Genomic DNA, 20,336 nt, shown 5'->3' with positions numbered 1-20,336 from the left:
GTAATGGTTTGTTCTGAATGAGAAGACTGGGAAGGTTTTTAATAATTACACCTCAAAATCTAATAAATAATGGTTTAAGTAGTTATAGTGGATTTTGTTGCTCCATATCAGATGATTGGTGATTGTATTATGTATTGATTCCACAACAAGTGATCTTGCTACATATATTTTAATGTGCCGGGAATTTAAAGACTAGGATATAATTTTATTTTATTTTCCATTTTGGTGGTGTTTCGATAAGTAAATGAAGGTTATTGGGAAAAGGGCAAGTTTGGACCATGTCATGTAGAATGTCAATCATTAATTGAATTTGGTCACCTAACAATGAGCCTTGATATTACTATGATGTTATCACCTAACAATGAGCCTAGTATTTTTGTGTTACTTATTCTTGTTGGTCATAATGCAGCTATGAACTTCCTGATTTGCACCCTCTTCTAGATCAGCTAAGTAATATCTACAGCTAAATATCATTGTTTATGGAAGTCTCTACTCGAGTAAGTATGGCTCCTTCTGAGTTTAGGCTTATGATGTTCAAATGCTTACATAAAATAGCTTTTTGGTGTTCATTTAGCGATTAGCTACTTCATAAAATTTGTTTGGTGTTACAGAGAAGCTTATGAAAGTGCTCTGAAAGAAAAACATGATGCTTTTCAGATAGAAGGGTTTTTGGATGAAGCTAGTAGTACCCATATCGAACAATTAGAGGCTTTCGGAAGAGTGTTTGAGAAAGCTGCAGAAGATGACACATCAAGTTGGTGACTTATGTTGGTAACTTTTCCATCGAATTGCTTCATTGGCATATAGTAAACTCTTTTGGTATGCTGACCCTCCTGTATGATATAATGGATATGCTATGCTGATTGCATTCATATGATCTCATTATTCACATGTAAATCATATTATATTCTTTCATGTGCAGAATTCCTGTTGCTCTCAGGCACACAATGATTTCACCCAAAGAAGTTTACCATTGTCAATCTCAGGTATTATCACTGCACTTGATATCAATCTTGGTCATCCTATGTGCTGCTCTGTTTTCCCTTCCATAACAGCTTATTATTATCAGGGAAGGATTTATTATTATTATGAACCTTGATTTCAACTTCTTCAAGGTTGGTAAAATCTGCCTGTTCTTAGCTACTTTGTGTAAATTTTTGTTCATTTTATAATAATCATGGATTATTGGATAGTTTTCTGAATTCTAAGTGCAAACCAATTTGTTTCAGTGGGAGAGAAGAGGGAAGGCAGCATATACGCAGCACCATATTGATGTAGTCAAAACAGAGTGGCCAAAATCTATTGTTAAAACATATATGTAAGCAAATGATCGCATCTAGCTGGTTAGTACTTGGGTTTGGGGACTTAGTTTGGTAACCTTGATATATGATAGACTTGCTATATTGAGTTTACTTTTGGTTGGGATTGCTGAATTGATCTAGACATCAATTTGCACTTTTGTAAATGTGTTGGATATGGCAGTGTATAAAATAGATTACAGTAATCAATGACAAAGTGATATTTTGGATATGTTCTGGACATGAAATTTCATATCTGCAACCAATTGTGCAAAGCCCATTCAGACATCAAATATAGGTCAATTGTCTATTGTCTGAGATTCACTCAGACAACACATACTTAAAGCAGCAAATATTAATTCATGTTGTCTGAACATCCCATTCACACAACAGATATAACAAAACTCATGTTGTCTGAGCTTCTATTCACACAACATATATAACAAAACTCATGTTGTCTACCCTCATCTTAGCCAACATATATAACAAAATCAATGTTGTCTGAGATTCATTTCACTCATCATATATAACAATAAACTTTTGAATGAGGTTCATAAAGTACAACTGAAAACAATAAAATGTGTCGTCTGAGTATTTAGTGAAATGATATATTCCATTTTGGAACTGTTATTGTTAATGTATCTCAGACAACTGAGAAAAATGATGCAATATTGTTGGAGATTCATTTCAGACAACAGAGGTTTCTCAATAGTGTGGTCTGAAATTTATTTCAGACATCACGTATTCATGTTCCGCTTGTCTGAGATTCATTATGCACAACATAGTTCTCTTAAAAGTGTTGGGGTAATATAATGTTTCTCAACATCAAATAAATGAACTGTTGTCTGAATGTCTAATAGACAATAGTTTATCCAAATTAAAATAGTCTGGTAATTTTCAGACGACAGTTATGAGCTTATATATGTCGTCTGAATGTAACACAGACAATAGTTTTGAACTGTCGTCTGAGCAAAGTCAATCAGACCACATGCTACTAGACAACAGCAGCTTTTTCACTCAAATAAATGAACTGTTGTCTGAATGTCTAACAGACAATAGTTTATCCAAATTAAAATAGTCTGGTAACTTTGTGGTGTAGTGTATAACATTCCGCTACCTTGTCAGTTTGGTAGTTTCTGAAAAACTGAATATGCAACTTATGGATGTGGTTATTGCGTATCTATATGGGCCTATGGGGATCTAGATACAGAGATATACATGAAGGTCCCAGATGGGCCTTCAGATACCCAAATCAAGTAGCTCTAAACCATGGAGCGCGTTTGCAATTAGATTGAAATGCTCACTATATGGATTGAAACAATCCGGACAGATGTGGTACAACCATCTAAGTGACTACTTGATTGATAAGGGATATGTCAACAATGAACTGTGCCCATGTGTGTTCATAAAAATGACAAGTTCCGGATTTGCAATAGTAGCGGTTAATATAATTGGCACCCTTAGAAAGCTAAGGGAAACCGCTGAACACTTGAAATCCGAGTTTGAGATGAAAGATTGGGAAAACACGGTTTTGCCTCAGTTTGGAACTTGAGCACGGTAGAGATGGTATCTTGATTCATCAATCAGCTTATACCCAAAAGATGCTCAGGCGTTTCAACAATGACAAGATTAAGCCTTCAAGCACCCCAATGGCCGTCCGTAGTCTTTATCCAAAGAAGGATCCATTCCGTCCAAAAGATGACGATGAAGAAGTGCTAGAGGCAAAAGTACCATACCTAAGTGCAATAGGCGCATTATTGTACTTAGCGCAATGCACAAGACCGGACATCTCATTCGCTATGAACTTGCTAGCTAGATATAGCTCTGCGCCAACACGACGCCATTGGACTAGTGTTAATTAAAGATATCTTTTGATACCTAAGTGGTACGATTGATATGGGCTTGTTCTATCCCTACAGAGAGAAGATGGATTCGGACCCATCAAGTGTCAGGGACGCCATAAATGGTGGACTACGTCCCCTCTCCCCATCCCAAAACAATATAAGTGTTTTGGAAGGTTTTGCTGATGCTGGATACCTCTCTGACCCACATAAAAGTCCCTCCCAAACTAGTTATGTTTTCACCATGGGAAAAACTGCGATATCTTGGAGGTCTACAAAGCAGACCTTAGTTGCTACCTCTTCGAATTATGCAGTGATTATTGCTCTTCACGAAGCAGTTCGTGAATGTATATGACTTCGTTCCATAGTTACGCATGTTCGAAGTAATTGTGGTCTGAAGTCTACCATAGATGAGCCAATGAGCATTTACGAGGATAATGGTGCTTGCATTGAACAAATGAAGCAAGGCGACAACACCAAACATATATTGCCCAAATTCTTCTACAATCAGCAACAACAGAAGCTCCTCAAGATCAAAGTAAACCAGGTTCGATCTGAGGACAATGTGGCAGACTTGTTTACTAAGTCATTGCCCAAATCCACGTTCGAAAAACATGTGGCAAGAATTGGCTTGAGGAAATTATCTGAACTCCCATGATCGTAGTCATCAGGGGGAGATGTCAACATGTTCACCTCAAAACGTGAAGGGTGTGTTGTGCTCTTTTCCCCCTTCGACCGAGGTTATTTTTGACCCACTGGGTTTTTGTTACTCGGCAAGGTTTTTAAAGAGGCAACGAGAGAAACACCACGTTTGGGCAACACAAGGGGGAGTGTTCAAGTAAAACCCTAACTTGTGTTTGGCCCAGACTCTAAGTTACTTGGCTTAGTGGTAATAGGGTTTAATTATAAGTATCTAGAGATTATCTTTCCTTATATGATTCAGACTTTATGTATTGTAATCCTCTATATAAAGAGACCCCTATTATCAATGAGAATACACAGTGATTTTCTCTTAATTTCTGATTTCCTAAAACAGCTATATTGTATTTTTGTTAGTTTTTGAGAGAGATCTGAAATTTGTCTTTTTTGTTTCTCCCTGTGTGGATCATAAAAGAAAACCCTGATTCCTCTTTTTTTTTTCCTTCCCCATTAAGCTTTTACTATTGAATTCTACTTTTGTTTTGGTTAATACCTTTGAGATTGCTTTCTCTACTATGTGCTTTCTAGCTCCTATTATATCCTGGTGTTTGTGTAATTGGCTTAATCTTTTACAAACCTGTACTCGAATGAGTTTCCAGTATTTATGTAACATTTGGTAAAGCTAGATTTAAAGTGATATCCCAGTACTTAATTAATTGGTATAATGTTTCACAAAGCTATACAAGATAGCATTTAAGTTTCTGGTGAAAAGGAAATTCAGCTGTGACTACCATAGATTCTTATTTTCTTATCTTTTTTGTGTATCTGTAGAAAATATTGTATCATAATTGTAATTGAATTGAGATTGCATAGCATTACTTTAGGAGATTATGTAGATTAACTACCTTATTAGAATTCCTAGATTGTAGTAGTAGGAGTCCAGCTGCGTTTAGCCCTCTCTTGTATAAAAACATTCTGTATCTATCAATGAATATCCCTTCAACCAATATTCCTTTTTTCATGGTATCAAAGCGGGACTAGAATCCTGACTCCATAGCCGCTGCACCTTGTCTCTCGTGCAACAAATTTATCTTCTCATTCTGTTGTACTCTATATCTCGTACAACAATCCTCAATCTTGTCTCCATGGGAAATCAAAATTTCAAATCATTTTTCATTGATCATTCAGATCATCCGGCCTTGGTGATAGTTCAATCAACATAATCGACCAAATCAATCTGATCGGCAAAACTGTTCCTTCGATTGCAGTCCTCTTTCCGAGCAACAACTTCAGCAAGTTTTGGCTATTTTGAATCACAAAGGATCTGATGATTCTTCTAGTCCTCAATCACATTCGGCTGCCATGGCAGTTAGGAGCAACATGCCCAATCTTAGGAGATCCAAGCCCAGTCAAGTCCATCTTGTTTAACATGCCAACCCAAGCCCAGTCAAGTCCATCTTGCTTAACAAAGTCAAACCGCAACACGCTACAGCATTCCCTTTCGTCTCCAACCTCGTCCATCCACCGTCGCCGGCTCTACCCAGTCTACCGCCGCCGCATCCCAGTCTCCCACCGTCTCTCCAATCTGGTCAGCCTTCTCCAAACCCACCCCAATTCGATCCCGCCGGCGCTGCTGTTCCTGACCCGGTAGTGCCTCTCCAAGCGCCGCCTCCTACAGCCGCTGTGCCACAGCCACCTATCCCAGAACCCGGTATTACTGTTACTGACCATGTCGCGCCTCTCTAGGCACCACATCCTCCAGCCTCTGTGCTCCAGCCCCCAATCCCAGAACCGCTGCTACACCACCCAGACCCCCAGCCTGAACCGCCGCTCCATCACCCCGACCCACAGCCTCTCCGTCGCTCTGCTCGCTCAACCACACCTTCGGTTCGCTTACGTGATTTTGTGTGTTCACAGGTCACCTCCAATTTCCCAAACTCTTTGTCTACTTCGTCTCCAGGTTCTGTCAAAGGTACGCGATATCCTCTATGCAATTACCTTTCATATCATCGCTATACTCCTTCGCATCGTTCCTTTATTGCTCAGATTACCCAGGTTGGAGAGCCACGCAGTTATGCTGAAGCTGCTTCTTATCCAGAATGGCAAGAAGCCATGCGCTCCGAATTGCAAGCATTGGATGCCAATAACACTTGGACTCTCACTCCTTTACCGGCTGGCAAGACACCTATCGGTTGTCGTTGGGTTTACAAGATCAAGCATCGATCCGATGGTTCTATTGAAAGGTACAAAGCCCGTTTGGTTGCCAAGGGCTTCACCCAAATGGAAGGTATCGATTATCATGACACTTTTTCTCCTACTGCAAAGATTGTTTCTGTTCGCTGCTTGTTATCTTTGGCTGCTGCTCAAAATTGGTCTATCCATCAGTTAGATGTCAATAATGCTTTCTTACATGGTGATCTTGATGAGGAAATTTTCATGTCCCCTCCTCCTGGTCTTCGGCGACAGGGGGAAAACTTAGTTTGTCGCCTTAACAAGTCTTTATATGGTTTAAAACAAGCCTCTCGGCAATGGTTTGCAAAATTCTCTGATGCTATTCGATCAGTAGGGTATATTCAGTCTAAAGCAGATTACTCATTATTCACTCGAAAACAAGGGCAGTCATTCACTGCTTTATTGATATATGTTGATAATATATTAATCACTGGTAATGATCCCATCACTATATCTGACTTGAAGAATTTTCTCAACAGCCGCTTTCATATTAAGGATCTTGGTGATTTAAAGTATTTTCTTGGCATAGAAGTTTTCCGTTCCAAGAATGGAATTTATATTTCTCAGCGAAAGTATGCATTGGAAATTATCAGTGATGCAGGTTTATTGGGAGCAGCTCCCATTGATACTCCTATAGAGCGTGGTTTGAAATTATCAGATAAAGGAGATCTTCTTAAGGATGCTTCACGCTATAGGAGATTGGTTGGTAGATTGATCTATCTCACTATCTCAAGGCCTGATATAACCTACTCAGTGCATGTGTTGAGCAGGTTTATGCATGAGCCACGTAAACCTCATATGGAAGCAGCTTTACGAGTTGTTCGCTATCTCAAGAACACGCCAGGGCAAGGTTTGTTCTTCTCTTCACAAAGTGATTTTAGACTTCGCGCTTATTGTGATTCAGATTGGGCTGGTTGTCCCATGACTCGGAGATCCACTACAGGCTATTGTGTCTTTTTTGGTTCTTCACTAATCTCTTGGAGGTCAAAGAGACAAAAGACGGTTTCACTCTCTTCAGCTGAGGCAGAATATAGAGCAATGGCAGGTGCTTGTTGTGAGTTGACATGGTTGAGGAGTCTTCTCAGAGATTTAAATATTCTTCATTCAAAACATGCTTTGTTGTATTGTGACAATAGAGCAGCTTTACATATTGCAGCTAATCCTGTCTTTCATGAAAGGACCAGACATATAGAGATGGATTGTCACTATATCAGGGACAAGATTCAAGATGGTTCAGTAGCTACAAAGTATGTGAGCTCTTCATGTCAGTTAGCTGATGTTTTCACAAAGGCCTTGGGAAAGGAAGTTTTCATTCCTTTGATTCGCAAGTTGGGAGCTCGTGATATTCACTCTCCAACTTGAGGGGGAGTGTAGAAAATATTGTATCATAATTGTAATTGAATTGAGATTGCATAGCATTACTTTAGGAGATTATGTAGATTAACTACCTTATTAGAATTCCTAGATTGTAGTAGTAGGAGTCCAGCTGCGTTTAGCCCTCTCTTGTATAAAAACATTCTGTATCTATCAATGAATATCCCTTCAACCAATATTCCTTTTTTCAGTATCTAACATCGGAATTGCCAACAAACAGGCACCTATACCTATACTCCTGTCGACTTCATGCAGTTCCAAGTTCAGAGGACCAGTGGCTGGTGGAGGCCCTTCTATGGACAAGGGAGTGCCTTGCAATGAGTGTTCCAAGGAGCACCCTCCTTATTCTTATTGCCCTTACGTGCCTTGTCATATTTGTTATAAGGTTCACCACCCTAGTTATTGCCCTTACTTCGACCATATCCCACAGGGTGCCAACTTTTCACCATGGCTATGAAATAATTTGTGGATGTGGTAATGAATTTAATGAGGATAAGTGGGTTTGTACCTCTTGTGGTGGGAGCAGAGCAGTGCTTAAGGCCAAGCATTTTTCCATTTGTAATAGCGTGAAACAGCACGGCACATATGAATGCCCGAAGGACAAGGTTCTTGCTGCTAAGTATAAATTGGCCAAAGACTAGATACGTTCAGTTGTACCGAATTTGATTCCTTATGACACTGTCTATATTCCAAAATCATCATCAGGAAAGATCTATGTTCCAACTCCTCCTCCTGGGTGGGTTTGTGGACACATGAAAGAAGGCATGCTTACTGGGTCTACGAAATAAGCTTCCAACGAGTTGTTGTTTGCTTCTCTGGATAAATAGACTGGTTGCACCAGAGAGGATTCGGTTAATGTATCTTTATGAGGTCAGTGTGACTTTATGAGCAGATAATTAAAGACGCCTTGAGAACTTTTTAATGGCTGAAATGTTTTACTATTTACAATGGTATACAGGATTTACTTTTTTTTTTTTTTTTCTTATGTGGAATTTACTTTGGTGTTGTTTCTTGACAAATTGCTTGACATTCATGTATGTATTATTATGTTTTCTATAAAAAAAATATATATTTTTTTTATTAATCAAGGCTTGAGGGGAGCCGCAGTAGTTTCCTTTAAAAAAAATTGCCTATTCTAAGGCTGTGCATGGTCCGAACCCGAAAGAAATTTGCAAAAACCGGCCCAGTAGATTTGGGGAATTTCTTCTCTCCCCAAAATCAAAACTTTATACAAAAAGGGGGTTTATAATATTATTGCAACAAAGGCTAATAGGCATTTTATTCTTTCTATTTATTAACAAATGTATATTTATATATTTCAAAATCTGCTGTTCTTACCAGATTTATATACTTGCCGCTAGTCAGTAGACCAATCAAAGTTCATAAGTTATTCATCAAAAAAAAAAAAAAATCAAAGTTCATAAGTCGAAATTCTAACTAAACTGGTTACAAAAATGGTTGGATATAACAAAAAACATTAGATTCTCTCGATGCGTCTGGTGTTGAGATGTGCTGCATCTGGCGTTCACTGTATATCATAACAGCAAAGGATTAACAGTACATAAGCACAGAAAATCAACTTATATAGACAAAAACATTTCATTTTCGGCTTATTCACAATGTACATTATCAATTCTAAACATAAGGGTATCCCCACAGAACGGACACAAGCAAATTCTAATAGAAATATAGAATCCCATTCTCTGCAACATTTTAATACAAAGTCACCTACAAAGCAGACCAATTGCTTTCAACTCCTAGAATCTAGACATTAGAGGCATGTTCTCTTGCTACAATAATCTGTTCTGTTGTCAAGCTTTCATCACCAAGATGTAGCATCGGTATGCTTTATGTTTAAGAGACTGAGCATAGAAAACTAACTGTTGCTCAAAGAATTAACAAACGACATAAGCTAGCTTTACTTGAAATTAAGAGCTAATTAAATTCTTAAACCAGCATAAAAGAATTGAGCCAAGTTATACACAACAAAGAGTTATACTAACAACTTTTTTCAGTCTCTTATTCTACCTTTACTGGATTGCAAAGAACTAAGTTCTTCAAAGTGATCATTCATTTCTTTAATTCCAAAACTAAGAAGCTGGAAATAAACAAAATTGTTAACATTGGTTGAGAAAGTTGTTAACATTGCCAGCACGTACAACTCTCGCAAGTTTCATGTACCGAAGTTGAATTCTTGCTCTAGCCGATATCCAATAACCATCAATTATGCTGAAGGGTCAAACCCAATTGAAATGAGACCAAACCCCATGGAAATTCTGTAGTAAAAACCAAGAAATCACGCAACCATCTATTACAACCCCATTCCACCCCCAGATTGAAATCGCTGTCAACTCTCTTTTTCTTTCACTCACTATTCTGAGTGTTCTTTGCGTCTCTTTGAGATGAAACTGAAGTTGTGCGGAAAGAAGAAAGAATGAAGCAGGGCCTAACATTTAGGTGAGTGCAGAATTGGAATTCCACTGTTTGTAAGGGTTACTGTTCACACGCGCATTGAGCTTTTATATATACTAGCAGAATAGCCCGCGCGATGCTGCGGGTTTGTTTGTTTGTCGCAGTGTTTCTAATTCAACATTATTATTTCTTGTTTGAATTTTCTTATAAGAATTGAAAAGAAAAAAAGATGATGTAGATGCCAAGATTACAAAAATAATGCAACTGATTATTCAAAAATGTACATAGAAGTACCTATACCTATTAAGAAACCAAACAATCAAACCAATCTAAAACAAATCCAAAGACAGAATTATGGTCAGAAAACAATAGCACCTAAAATCCAGATGCAATAAAAAAAAATGTAAAGTATAAAAATCTCTGATCTAAAAATTAGCAGAGACCCAAATCAGGGGGAGAGAACAATAAGTTGTGAAGTTGATTATATTGACGACATAACTAACAGAATCCAACATTCATAGAGAGGGAGATAACAATCACCAAAGCTATAGTAATCAATTCTCTAAACCTTTGATACTTAGACTCCATGTGCTGAAATTCCTAAGCTAAAGTCCTCTGCATGTGCTCACAATCTGTAAATTCCCCACTGAACTAATTCTCTAACACTCTACACTGTGTTCTTGCAATAAATAGAAAGAAAGTTACAATCTTGGCTTCCTCTACATATTCAATTTCTTAATCAGAGCATGCAGTCTTTTTATATACTTCTTTCTTTTACTTAATTTCACAACATCGGCATCAATTTTTTCGAGGCAGGAATTAATGACTGTGTAAGAGCCTTGCCTTGAGAGGTTCGAATGACCTTTCATATCCCAGTAGTTTCAATGCAACAGCTTGGTCTACTCCAAAAATCTCAGCTAATGCATGCTGAATCAGAAGCACATGTACTTGTACATGTATTCATGTGTGAATGTTAGAATTGTAAATGTATTATTGACATATGGCAATATAATAATAACTTGTCCTTATAAGCTTGAAATCAACTTGTATGGATATATTTGTGAATCTATTTTTTGTCAAGTCAACTTGTATGGATATATTTGTGAATCTATTTTTTGTCAAGGACTTATGTGTAGTTTGCTATAAATATTGGTATTACGAGGATAATTGTAATGCAACTAGGCTTGATCATGGTACACGTATTATGTCCCCTGATGCGGTAAAATATTACTATTAATAATAGTGGCGTAAGGATGATCCACTCATGATAACTGGGTATAACCCTAATATTATTTAAAAAATACACACATACATGTATATTAAAAAACATAAACATTATTTCTTCAAAAAAAAATATAAACATTAATAGTACATGCATTTTAAGTGACATGGTAAAAGATGGTTAAATAAATTTTTTTATTGAAAATGACTAAAACTTGATGTCATATGTAAACAAAGTTTTAATAAGTAGACAAATACAAAGTTTATAAAATTGAAAAAATCTGGTATTGTTTATTGTAAATTATATTACAAAGAATTACTTGTAAAGTAGATAATACTGGTGTCACGTCCGAATTTCGAATAAAGATATTCGAATCCGAAACGCAATAACTTAACCAACTTCCTGAAATTGTATAGAAATTTTTCAATTTAATCTAAGCAATAACAATAATCCAAAAGCATAGCTTTTTTTTTTTTTTTGTCAATCACACGATGTCCTCAAAGGCTTCCTAGACCCAAAGACTAATCCGTGCTCGGGGGATATTGTCAGAACGCTTCCTCCCCCTGGCCATCAAGAATATATTGAGATTTAACTCCAATATGCGTCGGCGGGATTTGAACCCGGGTGTGGGGGTTCCATACCTGGAGGCGCTTATCAACTCGACTACCTGTGGTGGTTCCAAAAGCGTAGCCTTAATAAAGACTCAAACACTTGAGTCGAACGTTATATCAACAAGTGTTTACAAAACCTGAATGAAGTGATTTACGAATGTAAACGCTCACTAAGAGCATAATACAAACAACAGTTAATAACAACAATAGGTTAAGAACCTAAACTGTTGCAACTACGTCTCGAACTTAGCCCTGGTGATCCTGACCTGCAGGAATAACGGCTACACCATGGAATAGTGCACTAGGATTGCAAACAACAAACCTGGTAAGCTTGTGAAGCTCTTATGAGTAAACTCAAATCAACAGACACAACCCACATGAATAATAATTCTTCAGTTCAAGGATAACTCAAGACGATCATATCAACACCACAACTTAATAGCAATCCAAATCTCACGTAAACACCAAAGAAAGAACCCCAAAAATATTCTCCGAAACTATGTACTCATGATGCAGTAACACAGTTACATCCATGACGGTACACTTACGACAGACTAGAGCTCTAACTGAATCGTTGCCTAGCTATCACATTGGCCAAGGTTCAAACATTCGATATCTTTACACCTAGGTTACCACTATAACCTTCGGACTTCAGACCTTTCGGCCCTCAAAACAAAACCTAGGTTTACCACTGTAACCTTCGGACTTTGGACCATTTGGCCCTCAGAACAAAACTCAGGTTTACCACGTACTGTAACCTTCGGACTTCGGATCATTTGGCCCTCAAAACAAAACATTTAAAGAAATCCCACACGACTCACAAATGTCACATCGCAACTCCAAATCACTCTTTTAACAATATAAATCATCAAATATATTTCCGGCATAAATAAAAGTTCAATTCAATAATATAAATGGAATCACCAAAAGTACACATATCACAATGCCACACCATCTAGATATATATATTCCACGTAAATATATAGACACACATACACACACATAGTCATTCACGCAGAAATGACCACTAATACAAAGTTTATTTTTGAGTTTTTAGCTATCGATAAGGCACCATATTCTAGAGATTAATTAATTGTTTAGGAGAGTATGACATATTTTTGTCATCGTGGGTCAACGACCCATAAAGCTTATAATCCATGGATCCACAATTCAAAATCCTTATGACAAACCAGGCCAAACCGTGTGACTTGACCCGACCCACTGCAATCTATCGAAATAAAAGGCGGAAGAAACCTGTCATTGTTGTTTCACGCTCTCATTGAATCGAACCCTAGGTATGGCTGGACCCGACGCAAGCTTTGTGGATGAGATCTGCCAGGGAGATGAAACTGTTTCAAAAGGCGTAAGAAACCTAGCCATCTTCTTTGAGACTCTCGGCGCCTCTTATCCAGGTATGAAATTTGCTTCTCAGAATTTCGTTCAATTTTTCTTTGATTTGAAAGAAGATATATTCTATCCTTTATTTTGTATTTTTGAGTTCGTTTTGCTCCTTCCTCGTATGGTTTTGAATTTTGTTAAGAATTGTCTTCAAGGGAAAAATCGTTGTCTTCCCTATTTCGTGGTTTTTGTTAATAATAAAATTAATAATTGTGAAAATATCTGGTACTTTCAAAATCTTTTGAGACAGATCCTAAAGTTCTTGTTGCTCACTAATCTGGAATTTCTTGCCAGATACAAGGAAACAGTTCAGTTCTAGGGCCCGGGCACCTAGTTCTAAAACCAGCAATCGAAAAGGTTGCGGAGGATCCACTGGTTCAGGTTTTGCCTTAGGTATTGGGGTTTTCTGCTTAAGTTGTTCCCTGTGTTAAAATAATTGTGAAAATATTGCCGCTATATTGTATTTTTGTTAGTTTTTGAGAGAGATCTGAAATTTGTCTTTTTTGTTTCTCATTGTGTGGATCATAGAAGAAAACCCTGCTTCCTGTTTACCTTTCCACCCCCCCCCCCCCCCCCCCCCCCCATTAAGCTTTTACTATTGAATTCTACTTTTGTTTTGGTTAATAACTTAGAGATTGCTTTCTCTACTATGTGCTTTTTAGCTCCTATTATATCCTGGTGTTTGTGTAATTGGCTTAATCTTTTACAAACCTATACTCGAATGAGTTCCCAGTATTTATGTAACGTTTGGTAAATCTAGATTTAAAGTGATATCCCAGTACTTAAATAATTGGTATAATGTTTCACAAAGCTATACAAGAGTTTAAGTTTCTGGTGAAAAGGGAATTCAGCTGTGACTACCATAGATTCTTATTGTCTTATCTTTTATGGGTATCTAACATCAGAACTGCAAACAAGCAGGCACCTATACCTATACTCCTGTCGACTTCAGTTCCAAGTTCAGAGGACCAGTGGCTGGTGGAGGCCCTTCTATGGACAAAGCAGTGCCCTGCAATGAGTGTTCTAAGGAGCACCCTCCTTATTCTTATTGCCCTTACGCGCCTTGTCATATTTGTTATAAGGTTCACCACCATAGTTATTGCCCTTACTTCGACCATGTCCCACAGGGTGCAACTTTTCACCATGGCTATGAAATAATTTGTGGATGTGGTAATGAATTTAATGAGGATAAGTGGGTTTGTACCTCTTGTGGTGGGAGCAGAGCAGTGCTTAAGGCCAAGCATTGTTCCATATGTAATAGCGTGAAACAGCACGGCACATATGAATGCCCGAAGGACAAGGTTCTGGCTGCCAAGTATAAATTGGCCAGAGACAAGAGGCGTTCAGTTGTGCCGAATAGGATTCCCTATGAAACTGTTTGTATTCCAAAATCATCATCAGAAAAGATCTATGTTCCAACTCCTCCTCCTGGGTGGGTTTGTGGACACATGAAAGAAGGCTCGTAGTTGCTGTCGAGATAGACGATTATGATTAGACTCGTCTCAGCCTCAACAGAGTCAAATAGATTTATATTCACTGCGTGTCTATGAGATCCTGAATTGTATTGCTCAAATTTTATTTATTTTTTCTATGAAGGAAATAGAACATCGCAGGTGTTCGCTGTATTATTTAGTGAATTTAATCCGATTAATGTGATTTTTTGGAGGCAGGAGGGAATTTAATCTATACCGATGTGGCGTCTTATTATTGGTTAGTTGACTTAACTTGGAGACCAAGTAGCATAAGCATGTTGGTGTTTGATTAAGAAGTGGACGTGCATGGGGCACCAAAGCCACCACTCCTTGATTGACACGTTGCAGATTTCTCCATGTAAATATGAACCCGGCCATATTTAACACGTAGTTTCTCTGTCTAGAATTCTCGGCGGATTATAACTTTTGATCCGTAACTCTAATTTAGGATTTGTGAAAAGCTACGGATATGTTTTGATGTCTTGTTTCTATTTATTGAGGTTTGCGTTAGATCGAACGGTTATTTTCATAAGGTTCATATTAGAAGGCTAGTTTTATGATCGGTACTGTCGATCGAGGTTAGTGGGTTGTAATGCGTGATCGACAAAGTTCATATCTTTAAAATTCTATAAGATTCTAAAATTCATTTGTAGTAAAACATCTTATTTTCTATTTTTATTTTTGGTCTGAAAACATAATTAAGATATGTATAAAACTATATCGTTTCACTAGCAAATTACATAGTCTACTCATTTAGCGTGTGGTTTTACTCACACACCCATCTCTGATATCTCTAGCAAAGAAGTACTAGGAATTTGTTGAGTCAGAAAGGGATTAGACAAGGCTAGAAGAAAAAACTATATACTGCTTTTGTGCATATCACTCACACAATCACACCTGAAATTCGGCTCCAAGTGGGAGTCCAAGGCTTGACAATGGCGTGACAATGTCTTAGGCTCTTATCCTCAATTGGGTGAAATGGGTTTGTACTCGCCGGATTTCGGAGCTGGACGACTCGTTGGGTTGATCTAAGTCGCAGCATTAAATGGTTTCGTAAATACTTGGCTTTTGACCAACTGCTACTTTTCAGTGTTTCTATTTTAAAGCACACAAGCAGCATCATACTTTGTGGCTATGTGCTTCCTAATATCACAAGAATCGCAACTTGCAGCCATGAAAGCAAAACGTCTTTGTTTTTTCAAGAACAGTATTTGAACTATTGCCCACTGAGAATTAAGGTACTCAAAGTTTACAAACTATCACAACTGTATGTGGATTTATAAACCCGACATTTGGTACATACCACCAATGACTCCGTTATTGAGTATACCATCTGGCATATTTTTAAGGGTAGATTAGTCTCTTAATAACAACAATGGGATTAATTGCATAATTACCTAATTTGCAATGTACACGAGAGCTCTCTTCCAAAAACTAGAGAGATGGTGCCGGAAGCGATAATTCGACGACATAGAGGAAGCCAATCACGATGTGGCACACAGCCACACCAGTACATCGCCATCTGCGTCACCTCCATCACCTCCAAAGTCTCTGACATCGACCCCTCTCACCTTTTCTTCTTCCTCCTCTCCAAGGAGTCCCTCCTCTAAGTCCTAGTCGAGATCCAGCAGGATCCGATACCACACTCTGAAATTTTAGGAAAACCCATTGATTTCTCAGCAATAATTGAATTGGGTTTTGGTTAACTTCCCTGAAAACATAGAAATCCAGTAATAATAGACTGAAATTTCAAGAACCAATAGTGAGAAATCTATTTTGTTTCTTCAAATGTCATGAATTGTGTATCAAGAACTATATTTTTGTGGATTGGGAGATGAAAACGAACACTACTATCAGCAATTGGGAAGCCCCAATTTGTCTAACCCTGAGAATTTAATGAAAAAGCACTACATATGTAAAGGCATATACTAAAAGTGTGTCGGGTTTGTAAAGTTATGTACTAATGTGATAGTTTGTAAACTTTAAGTACCTCAATTCTCAATAGACAATAATTCACATACTGTTCTCAAAATTTTTCCTCATACCAAAGTGTGAAACAAATTCACATTAACCACCTGACCTATTCTGCTCTCTACAAGTTACATGCATATATGCAGACGATCATTTGAGATCCTACAACAGAAAAGAATTATATAGAATAATATTATAGGGTGTACATGTCTGCTTCCAACTTTCATAATATTATATGTTTCTTCGGATTAAAAAAAAAGTGTTTCTTTCCATAGGTCTCTCTCTCTCTCTCTCTCGAGGAACCCCTGAAAGCCGGTTTTTTGTTATGGGAAATCATCCTCGTCCGGCGGCTGGCCTCTGGCCTCGCCGTCGTCACGAGGTTGGCTATCGGACGGGTATTGGATGGGCTATTGCTCATAGGATGGCATCTGATGGGGGGTTTGCTCGGGGCTTGTGGATGGTCTGGCTGGGATGGAGTTCAGAGGTGGTGGTCGTGCTAGCAGATCTAGCGATCGAACCCTGATGTCGGCGCCATCAATCTGGCCAGTTTTGCGGTGGCTTGGGGTTGTGTTTCTCCGTGGCGGTTGTGGGTCGAGGCGACGTGGCTCGTATTGTTTTGGGTCATAGATTGTATGCTCGTGGTGACCCAGATCGAGGTGGTGCAGGTCGTGGCGTGTCCCATGCGGTTTTGGGTTGCAGGTGGGGGATCGTGGGGCGCGGATATGGATGGTGCTGGTTGTGGCGACGTGCGGCGGACGGAGCTTGGCTGGCTGGTATGTGCGACAGGGATGGAGCTTGGCCAAGTTATTGAGCCTTGGGTGGACCTTTGCTTGATGGATATGCTTTGAGTTTATGGGCTGGGGTTTTACCCTAGTCCAGTAGCTTCTCAATTAGGCTAGGGTTTAGGCCCTTGGCCCAACCCTATTTTTTAGTTTTATCTAAATTCAATAAATTCCTTGTATTAGGAACCTCGATCTCTAGCGCCTCCGGCGTAGTACCAAAGCAGGATCTCCCCTATCTCGAGAATCTGAAATTTATAATGAGTGAGTCTATTTCTACGTACCACTGTGGGTATACCACTACTTTCTTGTATGTCTATGTCCTTAAATGACAGTGGAAGGGTAAGTAACGGCCTATTCTAGCTTGTGATGAATATACTATTTCACCCCGTGGGCTTGATTCAAAAAAAAAAAAAATCATTATTTGGGGTGATATACAGAAAATTTGTAATCATGCCCTAGTATTATATAGTAAGCTAGGGTTGTGTGTAGGACCGTAGGACAAGACAGACATAAACCATTGGGCTTTAGAGTAATAAGTACGTACAATAAATGTGCAACTTGTTCATATTGTTCTTACCAAATACTACCAAGCTGGCAATAGAATTTATATAGAAATGCCTGCTCACCGAAGGAATAGTTTTTAAGGGACTGTGAGGGACAAATGAATCTGATGGCTGAAAATAAATGCATAGTTTTAAGTTGTTATAATTTCTGCTTTTATATTTAATACTTGTGGTTGAGATGCATTTGTCCCTCACAATCTCTTAAAATTGTCCCTTAGATGAGCAAATCTGTTTATATAGATATATATTAGGGAATAGGAAAAAAGGCCAAAGCTTTTTTCTTTGGACTAAATACTGTTTAGTCCTCGAGCTTTTAACTATAAAACACTTCAGTCCCTGACCTTCTAATTTCATACGTTTAGTCCCTGTACTTCAAATTTCAGACTAATAGGTCCTTGCAGTCTAAAAGTCACGGCGAAATGTCTATTATGCCCTCAGTTGTTGGAATTGTTACTATAATAGACATTTCGCCGCGACTTTTAGACTGCAAGGACCTATTGGTCTGAAATTTTGAAGTACAGGGACTAAACATGTGAAATTAGAAGGTCAGGGATTGAAGTGTTTTATGTTCAAAAGCTCAAGAACTATACAATATTTAGTCTTCTTTTTTATCTAAAAAGGTCAGCTCTTCATGTGGTATATTTTTCCCATATCTACCCTTAGTTAAGAGATCACTTGCCTAGTATGTTAGTGTTAACCTGCACTAAATCTCCAATGAGGACCTTCAACATGAGACAAATGCTACCACTCTTCAGTTAAACGTAATTATTGCAACTCGGCAATTAATTATTCATATAGATTCTTCTAGTCTGGCTGTTTTTTCCATTTTGCTCATCTACAACTCGATCAGGAAGTACTTACCTGTCAAATATATATATATATATATATATATATATATATATAACTAATAACCAACTTATTGTAAGGGGTCTCAAGCTAACAATCTTATATTGAATATATGTTCCATCGAAAACCAAAGAGAGTAAAACCCAAGTCCCAAACAAATATGAAAATATAGTATGCTTTGGGAAAAAATAAAGAATATGAAGATTATTCAAGTAAATCCAGAACATGTGTCTAACCCAAACTCTAAGTTACTTGACCTAGTTGTAATAGGGTTGAATTAGAGATATTCACGGAGATATTCATAGATATTCGATTAATTGTATGATTATCTTTTCTTGTACAACTCTGATTCAATGTCTTGTAATCTTCTATATAAAGATGCCCCAATTATCAATGAAAGCACGACTCAATTCTCTCCCAATTCAGTTTTCCTTAAACATGTTGTTAACATGACGCCCTAACCCTAAAACCTAATAGCCAAAACACTAAATCCGAATACAAAACCTTGAAACCCTTTCTGCCCCCGCCGCACACCTTGAAGCCCTCCACACTAGGAGTCTAGAACCGGCTGGGAAAATACCAAATCGTCCATCAGAAGAAGTTATAGGTTCCCTGCCCAGTTCGAGATCTTCCAGTCCACTTCCAACCACCATATTCCGTCAACATTAGCCCCCTTACCCCAGAAAAGTACCTCCTGGAACCTACCTAAAAGGCACTGAACTAGCCAGAAGAATAGCAGAAAATACCAAACCGGCCAACTTGAACTGTCACATGCCACCGAGCCCACAGACCTGCCCCCGGATGCGGCCCACGTGCAGCCCACAGACGAGGCACAGAAGATCAGAAGCCCAATTGTAGGAAAAAAAGAAAAGAGGCGGCCCACAGACAACTAGACCCGGCCCACTGCCAGCCAAGCCCAAATCCAGCACCATGTCAGCCCCACGACATCACCTACCGTCAAACCACCACATCAACTACAGCCGCCACGTCAGCACCGGTGACACGTCAGCTCCGGTAACAGGTCAGCTTCGACGACTTTTCCGGTCATTTTCCGGAGACTTTTGCTGTCATTTTCCGGCGACTATTTTGGCCATTTTCCAAAGATTTTTTCCAGCCAAATTTTCCGGCTACCTATTTCAAGGTATTTTTTTTTACTAAAAGTTCCTGTTTTTTTAGTTTTTATTCAATCTCTCTTCTTTTTCTTAGGGACTTGCAAACTCCCTTCTTCTACCTCCCCTGTCTTCATCATAAGGGAGATCTAATTAAGCCGAACTTTGGGGGTTCGTGCTCATTCAAAACTTGGAGCTTGTAGAGTCCTCCAAACTTAGTGTTTGTTGAGAAGAAACGATCGTCTACAAACATCATTGTTTCTATCTAATCCAACTTGTCTTGGAATCGAATTTTTTAGAAGCGACTACGCTCAAATTTTTTTATTGTTTTCTTGGTAGCCTTTTCGCTCAGAAATTAATCCTTTTTCTTGTTCTCTTTCAGGATGAGTAACCTGAACAAATTGGAGTTTGCTCCATTGGGAACAACTAGCTCTGGATATCACAGGTGGGTTTGTGATGTCTGACAGCATCTCAAGGCTGATGGAATCCTGGATACGATTCTCGAGCTAGGATGTGTTAACTGTTGATCAAGCTCAAGCTTTGGAAGCAAATAGAGCAGCCTTAGA

At 38.5% G+C, this 20,336-nt stretch overlaps 1 protein-coding gene across 1 annotated transcript; it reads left to right on the top strand.

Annotated features, from left to right (window-relative positions):
• The first annotated feature begins 12,853 nt into the window (after positions 1-12,853).
• Positions 12,854-14,784, top strand: LOC112202365. The gene is made up of 3 exons (XM_040505632.1): positions 12,854-13,041; positions 13,322-13,420; positions 13,949-14,784. The coding sequence occupies exons 1-3, from the start codon at positions 12,927-12,929 to the stop codon at positions 14,491-14,493; spliced, it is 759 nt and encodes a 252-aa protein (XP_040361566.1). The 5' UTR covers positions 12,854-12,926; the 3' UTR covers positions 14,494-14,784.
• Positions 14,785-20,336: the final 5,552 nt, after the last annotated feature.

The sequence above is a fragment of the Rosa chinensis genome, chromosome 5, assembly GCF_002994745.2.
Source record: "Rosa chinensis cultivar Old Blush chromosome 5, RchiOBHm-V2, whole genome shotgun sequence".
NCBI lineage: Eukaryota > Viridiplantae > Streptophyta > Magnoliopsida > Rosales > Rosaceae > Rosa > Rosa chinensis.
Note: the sequence above shows the minus strand (reverse complement) of the source record. Positions and strands in the feature narration are given on the sequence as shown.